Source organism: Sus scrofa, chromosome 2 (genome assembly GCF_054392235.1).
Source record: "Sus scrofa isolate SSC_HxYL_T2T_F1_AM1 chromosome 2, Sscrofa_HxYL_maternal_Yorkshire_Landrace_v2.0, whole genome shotgun sequence".
In the NCBI taxonomy this organism is placed as follows: domain Eukaryota; kingdom Metazoa; phylum Chordata; class Mammalia; order Artiodactyla; family Suidae; genus Sus; species Sus scrofa.
Genome location: NC_139384.1, coordinates 137,362,300 through 137,380,443, shown reverse-complemented (window position 1 = coordinate 137,380,443; position 18,144 = coordinate 137,362,300). Strand labels below are relative to the sequence as shown.

Here is an 18,144-nt window from a genome sequence, read left to right as displayed (position 1 = left end):
TGCTGCAGGTGCAGCCCTAAAAAGACAAAATAATAATAATAGTAATAATAGGATACAAATTCTCTCAGAGGCAGAATACACAGAAGTTTAGAACATGGCCTTTTAGAACAAGAGAGCTGCACTGAATATTGGCTGTACCTCTTAACTGCCTCTGTGACTTGGGGAATTCGTTTCTGTACACCTCTTTTGTACAGTGAAAATCTTTCCTCACAGATTGTTCTGAGAATTAAATGAGTTGTCTGTAAAGCATTTTATACAGTGTTTGGTACACAGTATATGCTCAGTAAATGGTAACGATTGTTAAAAGGACATGAGCCATAAAGCAATTGTGTAGCGTCCTTGTGTTAGCCAGAAAGCTGCTGTGTAGTATAGTAGGTCGGTGGAGACCTAATTAGATGATAGCTTTGGATATTGATGAATACAAAAAATACTGGAAGGATTTGTTCAAGGAAACGATAGACAGCACTAACAATTTGACAATTTTTAAGTCTAGAAAATTAGGATGTTGTTATCTGATAATAGTGACAGGGAGGTGGGGTTGGATATTGTTTGTTTTTGGCTGGTAGTTTTAATAGATGCTCTGTAGAAAGCTGACAGAAGGAAAAAAACACCTTATATGAGTGCTAAATGTGCAGATATGCAAGATTGTCAGCCACTACCGAACTTCAAGTTGGGTGTAAAGAGATAAGAGTGCACTGGGGCTGAAGAAACATCTGTGGTTATTTTATTTGTTCATTCTCTCATTCAGCGAGTACTCCTTGAGCGCCTCCTATGCAGTTTGCACTATGGTAAATTCTCTACACATAGCTGTTCTCTCCCACAGGGAACTTAAAATTCAGCTGAAAGGGCTAATATTTAATAAGAATATGGCAGAGTGGTAAGAAATGCACATGAGGTTAGCAAAAAAATAGAAAATATATGTATTAGAAAAATAAGAGGACAATGAGGTTATTATATTTTATCACTCAAAGCTAAGGGAGACCTGGTTCAAAAACAATGTTTCAAAATCAATATTAGGTATGAAATTGTGTCAAATTTTAAAATGAGAATGGTTGTGGAAGACAGTGCCTACCATTGAACAACTTTATGCAACTTATGCAGAGTAAGAGACTAATACAATGGTAATTATAAGGCATTACCAAAATCAGTAATGGAAAGATAGAAGACTTAGCTGTTGATTAGGGCATTTCTTCTCAAGAAATTTGTAATTATCAAAACATAGTTTCATTATAATTGTAATATTTCTTATTTATAAATACCCATGCAAGAACTTATTACTTTGAGTAAATAGATTTTTAAATTATATTAGTATGTGTATATTGACAGCTGACATTATTTTCATTGTTTGAGATGGTTTTTAGAAGAAAATAATGTTCTAGGTGGAATCCCCCCAGCTCATGGACTGAAGTAGACTCTTCTAAAGGAAGTTCAGTGTAAAAGGCTCCGAGGTCAAGTACCCCTCCTTCCTGACACATGCATCTGTGTCCATTATTTTCTTCTGTGCACTTTCTACCATCTTGCCTAAAAACCATTGGCAAAGTAATTTTAGCTATTTGTGTCTCCTAACAGAAAGTCTGTCACAAAAATTCAGATGCCTTTTTTCTATTGAGTTACTATAAGTGAATTAAGAAGAAAAGAAAACACAGTGTTAAGTTACTGGTTCAACTGCAAACTCTACTTCTTGAAAGAAAATAGTCTTATTCTTTGAGTGCAGTAACTTCATTGCAAACCATTTCTATTCCTTATCCCGCAGACTTTCTGCTTTAGAAACAATACTGTAAACAGATTTCAAGGACACTAGAAATCATGGATGTTTTCCAGATCACCTTTGAGATGCAGCACTTTAAGAAGAAATGTGATAGACTTTGGGATTACCATAGTCAGTTGTGCCCTGCCACTAACTCTTCTTGGAAGATTAAAATTAATAACTTCATCAAATAGGCACAATTTATACATGTGAAAATTACTTCTATTTTTTTCTAAAGCTTTTTATTAAAAACACATTTATTGTGTTTGTAAAATTGGAATCCTCTATCTGCTTTTGTTCAGAGGATTGTTTGTGCAACTTCTTGTTTAAATTGGATTAGTACCATGTTAATTTTACATTGCCTCTGGTGAATAGCCACGGGGCTATAATCTCTGCCAGTAATTTGTCACAGCAAAATCCTCTGGAGGGCCATACAAAACATTTGTGTAGTACGGATTAGACGGCAAAAGCCATATCTTAGATTGTTAATAAATGTTAATGACAAAACCCAGCTGGTAAAACTTGGAAGTAAGACCTAATGCTCAGTGCCTATTGCCAAAAGAATGTTTAAACAGGGATTTCCATTACTCAAAGGTGACCTAGTATAGTCAATTTGTGAATTTAAAAAATCATAATCCTCCAGTTATTTAGAAAAAAAATGTTTTCTTCTGATTCACAACCATAAAAGCCTGTGTTTCCAAGTTGTAGACTTTTTTTGTTGTTGTTCTTTGGTGACTAGGTAGGCGACAGCTGTAAAATATAAACAACTGTAACATAAAATGGGTCCTAACATTGAAAACAAGGAAATACACCCATACCTTCTGGGTTTGATATTGTTGATGTGATGTATAACACGAACTTTAAAGAGTTCTAGGTGTTAGACATCTGCGGGGCATTTAGTTTCTCTTTTTCCCATCTCCAAGTTAAGACTGTCGCTTTTACTCCTGGGTTCTAAGGAGTGAAACATATTTACTTAAAAACATTTCTTGACACATTAGAATGTATGTAGTTATGGAGGAAGAACAAGAGCACTACTTTTAAAAAAGAAATGAATCATTGTTAAGAGGTATGAATTTTTTGTAGGAAATTTAATGTTTTTATCATGTCTGCTACATTAAAGCTAGGTATGTTTGTTCACAGGACAGGAAACAGGCCTAAGATTTGGGGTAGGATGTGGGTCCCTTACCATATTTGTGCACAGTAGATCTGTTTAAAACTGAGCTGATATATTTAGTTAAAACAACACAGACTTCATTGGCTGACATCAGCGCTATCTTGTCCAGCCTTCTCCTTATCCACTCAGAGTAATTAATTTGATTAATTTATAAGTAATTTAGCCAAGGATGGGATGTAAATCTTTGTTTAAGAAAACAGTTGGAGGTCCAAGTCTTGGTTAAAAACTGTGTCTTGAAACCATCCAGGCCCTCCTACTGACTTGTCAGCTCTGGGTTATTTTCAGAAAACTTGACTTGAGTTCCTTAGTTTAGTTGTAAGTTTTTTCCCACAGACATACATGGTATGTGTGAGTGGGAGAGTAAGTAGTGGCCACGTTTTAGCCGCTGTTTAGTCTAGTGTATGTATGTTTACATCTCCTCTCTGGATTTATAGGCAGCCAAGGCAAAATAAAGATTATACTCACTTGATTGAGGAGACTTTAACCCAGAGCACCTGGCAGCAGAGAGGATTTCTTCTTCTAACCTCTGAGTTTTGTGTGCATGTGATTATTGTTAATGCTGTATATTTTATTAAAAATTCTAGGCATTTTTAGGTAAAGGCTTTTCTTCTCTTTTAGAGTTAAGAGGTTTCAGGTCTTATAAAGTTACAGTTTTACAGAGTAACCTAAAAATAAATAATTTGACCCTTTTTTTTTCTGCTTGTAATTATATTTGCTTATGTAAAAAAAAATTCAAATTTTACAGTATCATGACACATAAAATAAAAAGCAACAGTAAACTTATATCACCTCTTCAGCCAGAGGTAACCATTTGGTGTATTTTGTACAGAATAAAATCTGTATGATTTTGTTCCGATTTCTTTTCCTTTTGTATTTTAAAATAACTTTTAAATGAAATATATCATACATTCCAAAGTGGAAAAAAAATTTTTATGCACCTCAACCCCCACCTTCCATAAATAGCATTATTAGTGCTCTATGTGCCTTTTCTTACCTGTATCCTTTCCACAGGGAACTGCTTTGCTGAATTTGTTATTACTCCTTTGCTTTTCTTTATATATGTTATATATTTAAAATATTGGTAAACAACAGTGATTAGTTCTGTATGTTTTTAAACTTTATATACATGGAAACATTGTTTTTGAATCAATCTTCTCTGACTACCTAACGTGACTCAAAGCTGTTTTTTGTGAAAATTTTGTACATGTAAGAGTTTCTTTAGTGTTTATGTCTAAAAGTAGAACTTCTGGTAATAGAGTTTGCTCATGTGCTTCACTAAATGTTGCCAGATTACTTGCCAGATTACTTGCCAAAGTGGTTGTACAAATCTTCAGTTCCCAAGAGAAGTGTATAATTGTTGTTATTCTTCACACCATGCCTAACACTTGGCTTTTATCAGCCGTATTAATTTTTTCCAGTTTGGTAGGTCTGAGATATTATCACTTTATAGCTGAAATTTTCATTGACTTTGAGCATCTTTTAATTTATTAGATTTGTATGTCTTCACTGTGGAACACCTTTTTATGTCTTTTGCTAATAGAAATCAGCAGATTTTGGAGTCACCAGAAAGTTAGAAATAACTACTAGAAAATAGGTGATGTGATGGAGAAATGTATTAGAGGTCTGAGGTCTTTTCAATCATACAGATAGCCTAGAAATGAAAAGTATTACAAATAAAATGTAAAAACTTCAATAGGTGAATTAACAGCGGAACCAAGGAAGTGTGAACTGAGATAAGCCAATAAAAAGTATATGAACTGCAACAGAAAAAAAGAAAATACAGCAGAGAACCTAAGTGACATCCAGGATGGAGCATAAGAGATTGAGTACCCTTTGTGTAACCATAGATCTCTGTCTTCGTCTGTTTGTGTTGCATTAACAAAACACCTCAGACTGGGTGGCTTATAAAGAGCAGACATTTGTTTCTGACATGGTCAGGTTCTGTGTCTGCTGAGGGCCTGCTTCCCAGTTCATAAATGGCCATCTTTCTGCTGTCTTCAAATAGCAGTAGGGGCTAGGGAGCTCTCTTGGGCCTCTTTTATAATGGCACTCATTTAAAATAGCCAAAAAGCAAAGCAAGTCTTAAAAGCCATGGAGGGGTAGAGGAAGACATTGCCTTCTTGAGAGCAACAATGAGACACACAGGTGAACTTTCATCAGAAATAAAAGAATTCATAAAAGAGTGAAATAACATCCTTAAAGTAGTGAGAGAAAAGGAGAGTCAACCTAAAATTCTGTACCCAGTGAAAATGTCCTTCATTAATGAAAGTGACATAAGGCTTTCAGAATAACAAAAACTGAGAGAAAACAGCAGTCAAAATATTTGTTGGGTTTAAAGTATATAGAGAATTAAAATTCATGACAAACAATAGTACAAAAGACATAAAGGGATAATTAAAATGTTTAGATTCTGTTGCATTATTTATAGTGTTGTACAAGTCTTAATTTATATTATTTCTAAAAGAGTAGCAAAAATGAACAACAAGCTGATAAAAGGGAAAGATGGAGTGATGAAATATTAGATCAACCTCCAAAAGGACAAAAGGAGAGAAGCAGAATATAAAATAAATGGAATAGGTAGAAAATAGTAATCTGTAAAGATTTAAACCCATATATATCGCTGATCACTTTTAAGTATAAATACTCTCATTAAAGACATTCAGTTACAAACTGAATTTAAAAAGACCACAGTATGCTACTTAACTATATGCATGCCTTAAATAGAAAGGTACAAAATGATTGAATTTAGAAAGAAGGAAAAATATATACTACATTACTTTTAGCCCAAAGGGAGTCGGTCTAAGAATACTTCAGCTTTGGGGCAAGAGTCATTACTGTAGATAAAGAGAGGTGTCATAATTACAAAGGTATCAAACACCTGGAAGAAGATAGATTTGTGTGTTACCAGGTGTGAACAGCCACAGACTTTCATAAAGCAACCATCGCTAGACCTAAAAGAGAAATAGACAAATTTGTAATAGGATTTTTCTGTTACTCTCCTGGGAACTGATAAAGCAAGCTAACGACAGAAAGCAAGTAGCGATTTAGAAGATTTAGATAACACAGCCAATGACATCAAAAAAGTCCAGGATGCACATCGTTTTCTAGTACACTGGAACCTTTAGCCAAATTGCTCACATCCCGGATTGAACAGCAATTCTAAACACATTTCAGATGAATGCAATTCAGAATATGTTCTCTGACCACAGTGAAATTAAGCTATAAATTAGTAATAAAATGATAGTACACTTCCAGTAAAGTGAGAAAAGTGAAATTAGAAAATATTTTGAACTGAATAATTAAAACATGTCACGACATGAACTTTAATGAAAGCTGTGCTTAAGGAAATTTGTAAATCTCAAGGCATAAAATCTATTCTCTACATATTCCTTTCAAACAGTAAATCAACAGAAAATTAGGAAGGAAATGATCAAAATGAGGAAAATATATTATCAGAGTTGTTGGGAAAAAGTGTCCAATTGTAACTGCCAGTATTAGGAATTTTAAAAATGGTATAGGGCTACAGATCCCCCAGACATTTAAGGAGATAAGAGAATGGTGTGAAAATTTTGTGTGAATTTGAGAAACAGAACTTGTAAAACTGACACAAACAGGTAACAGAAGTAATCATATAGCTATTAGAGAATTAAATCTGTAATGAAAATCTTTCACCGAAAGAAGGCTCCAGATCCAAATGGCATCTACTTTTCAATTTTAGTAAAAATTTTAGAAAGAAATAACACTGATCTTACACAAACTGTTTCAGAAACTAGGAAGAGAGAACACGTCTCACTTTTTTAAGAAATGAGAACATGATCTCTTTTTTTTTTTTTGCTATTTAGGGCCACACCCACATATGGAATTTCCCAGGCTAGGTGTTGAATCAGAGCTATAGCTGCTGACCTATGCCATAGCCACTCAGGATCCAAGCCACGTCTGTGACCTACACCACAGCTCACGGCAATGCTGGATCCTTAACCCACTGAGTGAGGCCAGGGATCGAACCCGCCTCCTCGTGGATCCCTGCTGAGCCTCCAAGGGAACTCCCAAGACCAACATCATCTTGAAATCTGAGAAGGACATTGTAAGAAAGTTAATTGACCAATCAGGCCCATGATTGTAGATATAAAACTTGTAGGCATCACAATCATTTATTAAACAAAGGGGAAGTTGGCTGCTTACTTCCTTAAAGAGAAGAAAATCAAGTGCTCTTTATAAAAAAAAATGCAGAAAAAGTACCTATTCATAATAGTAATTCTTAGCAAACTAAGAATGTAGGAGAAATTTCTTAATCTAATAAAGGATACTTATATCCTGCCAAAAAATCTTAAAAGTTTTTCCCTAAGGTCAGGAATGAGAGAAAGGTGTCACCATTTCTTTACAACATTGTCCTAGAGGTTCTATCCAGTGTAACGGGCCACAAGAAAGAAAGGGTATACAAACTGGAAAGGAAAAAATAGAACTTGTCATTTACAGATGACATTTGTTATATATGTACAGAACCAAAAAGCATGTACACATAATCTATTACAATTAATAAGTGAGTTTATCAAGTTTGCTGGAAACAAAATCACTATGTAAATATCAATTTCATAGTTCCCATTGTGGCACTGGGCAAACAAATCTGAGTAGTATCCATGAGGATGCAGGTTTGATCCCTGGCCTCGCTCAGTGGGTGGGGCATCCCTCGTTTCTGTGGAGGCTGGCAGCCGCAGCTCCAATTGGACCCCTAGCCTGGGAACGTCCATTAAAAAAAAAAGATGGAGCCCTTAAAAAACAAAAAGTAAATATCAATTTTAATTCTCCATATATGAGAGACAGAAAATGAAACTTTAAAACTCTGTTTGCAACAGCATTTAAAAACTTGAAACACCTAGGCTAACATTCTAGTAAAGATGCTATTCTTAGAATGTATAATGGAGAAAAAACAGTCTTTTCAGTAAATGGTGCTGGGAAAACTGGACAGCTACATGTAAAAGAAATTGGAACTTTCTCTTACACCACACACAAAAATAAATTCAAAATGGATTAAGAACCTGAATGTAAAACCAGATACTAACTCTTAGAGGAAAACATAGGCAGAATGCTCTTTGATATAAATTGCAGCAGTATCTTGTTTGATTCACCTCCTAGAGTAATAAGGAATAAACAAATGGGACCTAATTAAGCATAAAAAAGCTTTTGCAATAGCAAAAGTAACCATCAACAAAATGAAAAAAAATACCTAGAATGGGAGGAAATGCTTGCATATGAAGCAACTGACAAGGAATTCTCTCCAAAATATATGAACAGCTCATGCAACTCAATATAAAAAAAAAAAAAAGATCAAAAAACTGGGCAGAAGGTCTAAATAGGTATTTCTTCAAAGAAGACATACAGATGGCCATTAGGCACATGAAAAGATGCTCAAGATCACTAATTATTAGAGAAATGCAAATCAAAACTACAATGAGGTATCACCTCACACTGGTCAGAATGGTCATCCTCAGAAGGTCTACGTGCTGGAGAGGGTCTGAAGAAAAGGGAACCCTCCTACAATGTAGATTGGTACAACCACTATGGAGAACAGTATGGAGGTTCCTGAAAAGACTACAACTATGTCTATCATATGATCCAGTAATCCTACTCCTGGGCATGTATTTGGAGAAAACCACACTTCAAAAAGATAAATGCACCCCAGTGTTCATTGCAGCACTGTTTACCACGGCCAAGACATGGAAGCAACCCAAATGTCTGTTGACAGGAGGACTGTCTGGAGAAGATGTGGCACATATATGCAACGAAATATCACTCAGCCATAAAAAATGAAATAATGCCATTTACAGCATTATGACATAACTAGAATATGTCAGACAGAAAGACAGATATCATATGGTATCACAAAACAGAAACAGACTTGGAGTTCCCTTTGTGGCGCAGTGGTTAACGATCTGACTAGGAACCATGAGGTTGTGGGTTCAATCCCTGGCCTTGCTCAGTGGGTTAAGGATCTGGCATTGCTATGCGCTATGGTGTAGGTCGAAGATGCAGCTCGGATCTGGTGTTGCTGTAGCTGTGGCATAGGCCAGCAGCTACAGCTCCAATTAGACCCTTAGCTTGGGAACCTCCATATGCCACAGGAAGTGGCCCTAGAAAAGGAAAAAAACAAACAAGAAACCAACAGAAACAGACTCACAGACTTAGAAAACAAATTTATGGTTACCAAAGGGGAATGGTGATGGGGATGGATAAATTTGGACTTTGGGATTAACATAGACACACTACTATATAAAAAATAATCAACAAGGACCTAACGGTATAGCATAGGGAACTCACTATTCTGTACAACTTATATGGGAAAAGAATCTTAAAAAGAAAGGAAATATGTATAACTGAAATCACTTTGCTATACACCTGAAACTAGCAACACTGCACATCAGCTGTACTTCACTATAAAAAAACTGAAAAAATATACTATTTTAATACATAGGAAAGTGTAAAATGTTATTAAACAAAATTAAGGAAGACATGAATAATTGGAGAGGTAAACTATTCACTGATCGAAGACTCAATATTGTAAAGATAATGTTTTGGCCAAATTGATTCAGCATAATCACAATTAGTTCAAGCAGGCCTTTTTTATTCCACCCTAGAAATTAATATTTATATGAAAATATAGCAGTTAAGAATAAAAAAAAGTTTAAGACAGAAGTCTATAACAAGAGTTACAGCAATTAAGATAGTAAAGTTTAATGCAAGGATAGAGAATCCAGAAACAAACTCATACATAACAGGATGTAGGTGATACAGGTGACACTGCCAAGCATTGGGGCAAAGAGTTGTTTTTCAGTAAATGTTGCTAGGTCAGTTGGTCCCCTCTATCAGGAGGAAAAGAAACCTGATCTTAGTATCCACAGAAACAATTGCAAATGATTTTTTGATCTAAACGAAGTTTCAAGAGAGGAACATCAAAAGAGTATCTTTAAAACTGAGGCAGGCAAAAATTTCCCTAAATTGGACCTAGAGAGCTCTAGCCAGTGAAGAATAAATAAATTTGGACCATGTTAACATTAGGTAAAAAACACCATTAATGGAGTAAAAGACAAAACAAACGATAGTGGAAAATATGTGTAGTTTAGATAATTGATAAAGGACTTATCCGTTATATATAAAGAACTACAAACATACCAATAAGTAAAGATAAATAGCCAACTAGAGCAAAGAGCCAAATGGTTGAACAGGAACTTTTTAGAATAAAAATCCAATTAAAATTATTAAAACGTTCAACTTCATTAATATTTGAAAAAAATGCAAAATATAATCATGAGATAACTACTACTCTAACCTATCAGAATGGTTTAAATTAAACAGATTTGATACTACTAATAAATACTACTAAGTATTTATTGGTAAGAATGTACAGCACTGGAATGCTTACATGAAAGTACAAATTAGTGCTACTACTTTGAAAATTGACAGTATTTACTAATACTGAAACCCTCATACTCTGTGACCCAGCAGTTTGAATCATAGGTATATACTCAGTAGAAATGCCTACAAACTTATGGGAAAAGGTGTATACCGTAGTGTTCACATCAGCTTTATAATAGAGAACTAAAAACCAACCAAAATGTCCCTCAGCAGTGGCATGAATAGATTGTATATTCATCCCATAGAGTATGTGTAATGTGGAACCATCAACGATGCGTAATACAAATGAATATGAAAAACAATGTTAAGTGAAAGAAGCCAGGTATAAAGTAATATATACTGTACAGTTCCGTTTATACAGAGTTCAGAGCAGTGAAAACTTACTTGTAGGGTTGGAAATAAGGGTAGCTGTGGTCTTTGGTAAAGGATGAGTGATCAGTGACTGGGAGGAAACAGAGGAGCTTCCAGCACAGGAATAGTTACTGACATTTTCTTGGTACCTCTTTGTTTAATTTGTATTTTATGTAATTATTTCATATAATTTACCATTTCTTTGTATAAGTATAGTTTCTTAGATGATTTTATATAAATAACTGTTTCTTAGATATTCCTATAGCTTTGGTTCTGTGACCACTCATTGTGTTGACAAGGAGACTCTTTGTTGCCTTTTACTTCCGTTATCTTAGATATTCAGCTACCCTCAGTCCCTGAGTGGGCCATGAATGTTTACAGCTTATAACAAGAGAAATCATAGAAAGAGCTGGTAAAGAAAATCTGGGCATTTCTATGTAATAATGTGACTCATAGAATCTGCAGTGTGTGGCTCTGTCATTGGATACTGTTAAGTATGATTATAGTAATCACAAGTCAAAGTCATATAAATGTATTTATTCCTAACATTAGAGATCTGGCTTGTTTCTTTCAAGCGGGAACAAGAAAGTCAAATGGCTCGTCTTAAAAAACAGCAGGAAGAATTGGAACAGATGAGACTACGTTACCTGGCTGCTGAGGAAAAAGATACAGTGAAAACCGAGAGACAAGAATTGTTGGATATAAGAAATGAACTGAACAGGTGAAGTAACCAAACGATTCCTTTTTTTTTTTTTTCCATACAAAAACAGGAGTTCAAATAGGACAACTTTTTCATAGGTCATTGGTCCACATAAAGTACACCATCAGGTCTTTCAAGAATAAGGTACATCATATATAAAACACAGCTCACTTCTGCAATAGAAGAATCTATGCTAGGAGTTCCCATGGTGGCTCAGTGGTTAACCACCCTGACTAGTATCCATGAGGGCTCAGGTTCAATTCCTGGCCTCTCTCAGTGAGTTAAGGATTTGGCATTACCTTGAGCTGTGGTGTGGGTCGCAGATGCAGCTCGGATCCCATGTTGTTGTGGCTGTGGTGTAGGCCAGCAGCTGTAGTTCCAATTCGACACCTAGCCTAGGAACCTCCGTATGCCATGCCAAAGACAAAAGACAAAAAAAAAAAAAGACCAATATTTAAAAAAAGAAAAAGAGGAGTTCTCGTCGTGGCTCAGTGGTTAACGAACCCGACTAGTAACCATGAGCTTGCAGGTTCGATCCCTGGCCTCCCTCAGTGGGTTAAGGATCTGGCGTTGCCGTGAGCTGTGGTGTAGGTTGCAGACGCAGTTTGCAGCCCACGTTGCTCTGGCTGTGGTGTAGGCCAGCAGCTGTAGCTCTGATTGGACCCCTGGCCTGGGAAGCTCTATATGCCATGTGTGCAGCCCTAAAAAGACAAAAAGACAGAAAAAAGACAAAGAGACAGAAAAAAGAAAAATCTATGGAAAAATCTATGCCAGAGATCATTGCACTTACATTTTTGGCCATGAAGTCTGTAACAAATCTGTTTAGCTCTTTTGTTTCTACTCATAGCATTAGTACTTTAAGTTTTATTTCCGTTGTGACTATTTCAGGATAACTGCTACTATTTCAAAGTAATAGATTATACTGAATTTGAAATTCCTTATATTGTTTAATAATGAAAAATATTATTACATTATTAATATAAATAATAGGGTAGCTGTTATTTACTGAGCTGTCACTATGGTGTCTGTTTTTTTGTCTTCACGGTAACTTTTTGAGATCGATATTATCCCCATTTAGAGATGAGGAAACTGAGAATTAAATGGATTTGAGTACTCTTTCCAAGGTCACACAGCTAGTAAATCATGGGACCAGAGTTCAGATCTTATTCTAGAAGTTGTATTTTTAACTACTCTGCAATACTGGCTTCTCTTTTGAGTCATGTTCATCTTAGCTACAATTTTTTCAGTATTTCATGTTAGAAAAGTAATCATGAGGAAAAAGTATAAGACCTAATTACTGTCCTTTTGGAGGGGAGTTTACTGGAAGACTTAACTTAGTTTTTCAGGAGACTAGTATTTTTATTTCAGCAAAGCATGCTGTCTTAGCTCAGGCTGGCCTAACGAAATACCATAGATAGGGTGGCTTAAACAACAAATGTACTTCTCACAGTTCTGGAGGCTAAAAGTTCATGATCGAGATACCAGCCTGGTTAGTAAGGACTCTCTTCCTGGCCTGTAATCAGCCCGCTTTCCCCTCTGTCCTCACAAGATTCCCCTTCTCGTCTAGTGAGGGCACTAATGTTATCCTAAGGTCCCACCCATGATCTCACTTAGATCAGTCAACTCCCGAAGGCCTTGTCTCCAGGTACCATCACATTGTGGGTTGGGGCTTCAGCGTGAGTTCGGGGAGGATCCAGTTGAGTACATGGCATACACATTTAACAAAATATCCCCCGATATATCCCGCTATGAACTGGGAAGATTCAGTCACTATATTAAATTAGTTAGGAGCTGAATTACACAACTGCCTTTAGAAAATTAGCTTATAAATATCAGACCTTGGAAAGGTGAAGGTCTGTGGCGCTTGCTGCAGGGCTCAATTCATGCTGCTCTCTTTTATTCAGCAGAGGCTTATTTCATGTCTACTACATCATCAATTTGGAAGATATTACAAGTTTATTACAGCATTCATCTTGCCTTCTAAAATTTTCTGACATATATAGCACTTTTTTATCTAGTTTAGCAAATATATATTAAGGCTGGTTTCTAAGCACAGACATATGCTTAAATGAAGATAGGCATTTGCCTATCAAATGTACAAAATGCAAAATTGAATCTTATTACTATCTTAATAAATTGAGATTTAGGGAGAATGAAATCAGCAAGATTAAGTGTATTAGAAACAAGTGGAGTTTTCTGTGTAAATTATAAGAAAAACCTCTTTAAAATCATGGACTTGGAAAATAGACTTGTGGCTGCCTGATGGGAGAGGGAGGGAATAGGAGGGATCAGGAGCTTGGGGTTATCAGACACAACTTAGAATAGATTTATTTACAAGGAGATCCTGCTGAGTAGCATTGAGAACTATGTCTAGATACTCATGTTGCAACAGAACAAGGGGTGGGGAAAAATAAAAAATGTATACATGCAGGGATAACTTGACCCCCTTGCTGTACAGTGGGAACAGAAAAGAAAAGAAAAAGAAAAAGCTCTTTAGTGATGGGCAAGATATAATAAAACAGTTACTAGAAGGAAGGTTAGGAGGATTTACGTGGCTACTGATGAAACAGTGTGACTTGACTGCCAAAGAGCTAGTGCAGTTAGGGACATTTGTAGAAAGGAGTGTTCTATACTCACTGTGTTAAAAACCACCCCTGGCTTGTTCTTACCAGTGTGCAACACACTCTAAGGGGAAATCAGCCACCTAGAGAGTATCCAAAGGAGTGGGACCAAAATTGGTTAGGCGAGTATACTGAACTTGTAGGGAACTAACTCTTGGGCAAAGCTTTGTTCACATATCTGGAGGCTTAGCATGTAAACAAGAATTAAGTAGGATATTCTTGTGAACAGAATCATAGCCAGTTATTGAAACGTAGAAGGACCTAACAGAGCACTTACAAAAGAGCAGGTTCCAAGTGACTTAAAGCTGGGTGAGTGGAGTCTACACATAGTGTTTGTCAGGGAAGTAGAGTTTCCTTGGATAACTTTATGGGCTTCTTCAGCTGCAGGGTTCTAAAATTCTGTTGTGACAATAAATGATGGTTTGCATTTTAGGAAAGATTTGGTAGGGGTCATCTCTCAGTTGTGAAAAAATTCCATTTTGTCTTTCATGCATAATAGACACATGAACAGGAAAATGATTGAACTTCCTGGTACATAGTTTGTCATTGTGTGTCATTAATCTACCCAGAGGCTCTCTTCCTCCAAGAGGGCTGTAAGAGTTAAAGAGTATGAGAAAAAGCTATCCAGAAATCTCTTATATTCAACCTCATAATTTTACCAGTATTCCACCCCAGTCCCAAAGCACCGGGCTGTCGCTATTTAGGCTTTTTTCTTAGAACAGATGGAAGTGTTTGGTGTCTTTCTTGGACTGTATACCTCAGTTTCTTGTTCTGTGGGGAGTCTTAGGAGTCATTCTGAAGTTTCAGAGCGTCATCTGAACAAACAGAAAGGTATACCACCCATGATCCTGCACTCTTTCCAGGGCCCCGTGCTCCTTGTCTGGCCGTTCAGGACACTCACTCCTCACGGGCTCTTCCTCCTTCTCCCCCACGCCATGTGCGAAGTCAAAAGTGGATTTGGTTCACACTGGCACACTTTAGTATAATGATCATCGGGAAGCAGGGGCTTAGACTCAACTGCTTTTTATCTTTTAAAAAGACAAAATTTGGGAGGAGTCGCAAATTAAAATATTTTGTAGCCAGTCACATAGCAATATAAAGTTTTCTCTTAGTTGTACATTCCAAATTAAATTAAAACCTACTCCATGTCCAAATTTACTAGTGTACTCTGTGTACACTTACTAAATGATAGTCATACCAAGTACACTCTCCATTTTCAAGGTAATATGATTGAGAGTATTCCATTGGAATTACCCAGATCCCAAGCTGGCATCTGCTCCCCTTTTTCATCTCTTAGATATTATCACCATAAAAACACTTGAAGGTATCCATATAAACTCCTAAAATGTACATGCCCTTTGAATTCACATCTGTAGAATTTTACTTTATGTGCATAATTAGTGATGATAAGCTTTGTAATAACAGGAACTTTTCTTCTTGATTCACTGCAACATCCCCATAACCTAGCACTGTTTGGTGTGAAGAAATGTTTGTGGGATGAATTTAGCATCAAGTTTTATATTCAGAAAACAATAACCAAGGTTTAATAAAATAACCTAAAGATCAACAATCAAGGATGATTAAGTAATAATACATCCAAATGATGGACTATTACAAACCATGTAGAACACTTTACTGATAGAGGACAATATTCATTACATTAGTAAGTGATAAACATACAGCACTGCATATATAGTATGACTAACTTTTTAGAAAAAAATGCATTTAAAATGCATGCATCTTTTAATTGAAAAGAAACAGAAAATTATTACTCAGATTGGTTATCTCTGGATATGAGTATAATGATTTTCTTTTCTGCACATTTCCAGAATTTCTAGATTTGAGGTACTTTACAGTTAGAAAAACAAGTATTATTTTTAAAACCATCTTTTCTAAGAGTACTAATACCTCTGGCTAGCCAAGTAGTTTTTGCTTTCTTCCTGAAAATATTAACTAAAAAGTGTATTTTGCCATTAAATCATTTGGGTTTTAAGTGGTATTGTTAACCAAAAACCAAAACAGTGTTTGTTGCCTGCTCGAGTGGCACTTGTTCCTGACTTCACAGGTTAAGGCAACAAGAACAAAAACAGAACCAGGATTCCAGAGAGATTGCGAGTGGAAAAATGGATGGCTCACATGGCACTGCCTTGGAAGAAGGCTTGGATGACTACTTGACTCGCCTCATAGAAGAAAGGGATACTTTGATGAGGACGGGTGTGTATAATCACGAGGATCGAATAATAAGTGAACTCGACCGACAGATCAGAGAGGTTTTGGCCAGAAACAATGCCAGTAATTAATACCATTTGGAAAATCTTTAGAGACTGCAGGTCTCAATTTTAATTGTAAAGCCCTGAAAAGAAGGGATAACGGATGTTTTAAAATGTAATTTTCAGTTTTTTTATAAGCAGAATTTTGTATGTTATTGTATAGTATTTATTTGATTTTATTTACTTTATGCTACTACCTCTCCCACTCTGGCTTATTTGTAATCACATTTTATGTACTCATTTTAAACGACTTTTCAGTGTTTCTCATAATTTAACATTTCAGGGCTAACTTTCAAAACAGCTTGTTACTAAATTTGTTCTCAGAGGAATGACTGTAATTTCCACTTATATAATTTTGTATGTTGAGCCAAAAGAGTGTATGTTGCACTTTAAAAATGCTCTCCTGTTCATTTGAATGGACATTACCTTAAAAAGTTGAGGTCTTTTGTAAATGTGTCTAGTTTTATTTAATTCATTTTAGATTACCGGTTTTTTTAACTTGCAACATTTGCAGGTGACGAGTTTGAAAACAGAACGCAGGACCAATGCAGAAAAGCCATATGTGATCTATTGAGTGACAAACTAGTCATTTATTTAAATAAAGTTAATGCAGATTAAATTTGTTTCAGCTATTGAATTTTCAAATTTTTAGCGTACTCTTAATTTTTAAGAATAAGAAGCAGTAGCTTAATAAGGTCTTCTTCCCTGTCAGTCTCCTGCTCAAGACTGCACTGTTTTCTTTTGTTGAAAATAGAGGTTTCATTTTCCACTAATAGTAATACTACTTGTTAACTTAAACCCTCCATTTGACCCTCTGTTTTAACATGGAAACAGACACATAAACGCACTAGTTAAGAAAGTAAAGTGAAAACCTAGTATTTTTTACTCCTCAGTCTTTTATAAAAAGCACCTGCAATTAAGTCACTGGATTTACATAGTGCCATGTCAGTATAAATTTTCAAGAATTCCTTTACATCGCATTCTTCCAAGTCAACATTTACCCTCTAAGCAACACTTTCCACCTCCTTTAACAGGGTACTCGGAAGGTTTATTAGCAAATTCACAGATTTAGGTGAGTCTTGAAATAGTTAAAATTTCTTATTCCCAAATATAATACATTTAAGTATATACTTTAGGAAGTGTATACTATTTACTGATAAAACTTCTACAGAAGCAGAAGAGGCTATTTGGTAATCTAAATTTTCTGTTGGTTTCAATGGAAGTATATTTCTTGTTTAGGAAAGTAAAGTCCCTGCATGCTTTATATATTTTGTCCCTTATTAACAAGTATTAATCTAAAAACAACCCAACAGTATAAAGAGAGAAATTACTGAATGAGAGAATAATGCATATGTGAATTATAGCAGGAATGTGAGATATTAATTATGGCTAGTCATTTTCTCTCATTGATTTTTGTGCCACATGAACAGAATAGAAGTATTTTTTTTGTTTCCAAAGGTCTCGGGTAAAATATTGTGGCTGTGCCTTCAATTGCATTGTGTGCTGCAATGTGACTGTTTTCAAACACTAGAGGGGGCCTTAGATTTAGAGAAACAGAAAGGACGTTTCTAAAATGGATGTGTGGTTTGCCTTCTGTGAAATGATCTTTTGGCTATGTATTTTAACAAATAAAACTCAGAATTGTGTGCATCTTGGGGTTTCTGAGTAGTCAGTTACTTTTAAGTGGAATGGGCAAGTGTTTGGCACTCGCTGGATCGAGCCACTTTGTATTTTTGGTTTTCAAATGCTGATGTTGCAGATGTTTTTATATTTCCTAAAATGGATTGGAGAGTCTGAAATTTTAACACCTTTTTGTGGGCCTTCAGCAACAACCCTTTCATTTGTAAGTGGCATTTAATGCTTGTGCACTG

The 18,144-nt window shown here is 35.7% G+C and overlaps 1 protein-coding gene across 6 annotated transcripts in view; it reads left to right on the top strand.

Moving 5' to 3' along the window:
• Positions 1 to 17,923, top strand: part of CEP120 (centrosomal protein 120) — an 89,686-nt gene extending 71,763 nt beyond the window's left edge. For 3 of the 6 annotated variants that reach the window (XM_005661594.4, XM_003123877.5, XM_013995057.3), the window contains 2 exons: positions 11,258 to 11,403; positions 16,069 to 17,923. In XM_005661594.4, the coding sequence (XP_005661651.1) occupies positions 11,258 to 11,403; positions 16,069 to 16,303 (381 nt within the window). In that variant the 3' untranslated portion in view covers positions 16,304 to 17,923. Of the gene's footprint in view, positions 1 to 1,753; positions 3,776 to 11,257; positions 11,404 to 16,068 lie in introns of those variants that run through there. The other 3 variants (XM_085014412.1, XM_085014414.1, XM_085014413.1) reach the window with 1 other exon arrangement.
• The last annotated feature ends 221 nt before the right edge of the window (positions 17,924 to 18,144 follow it).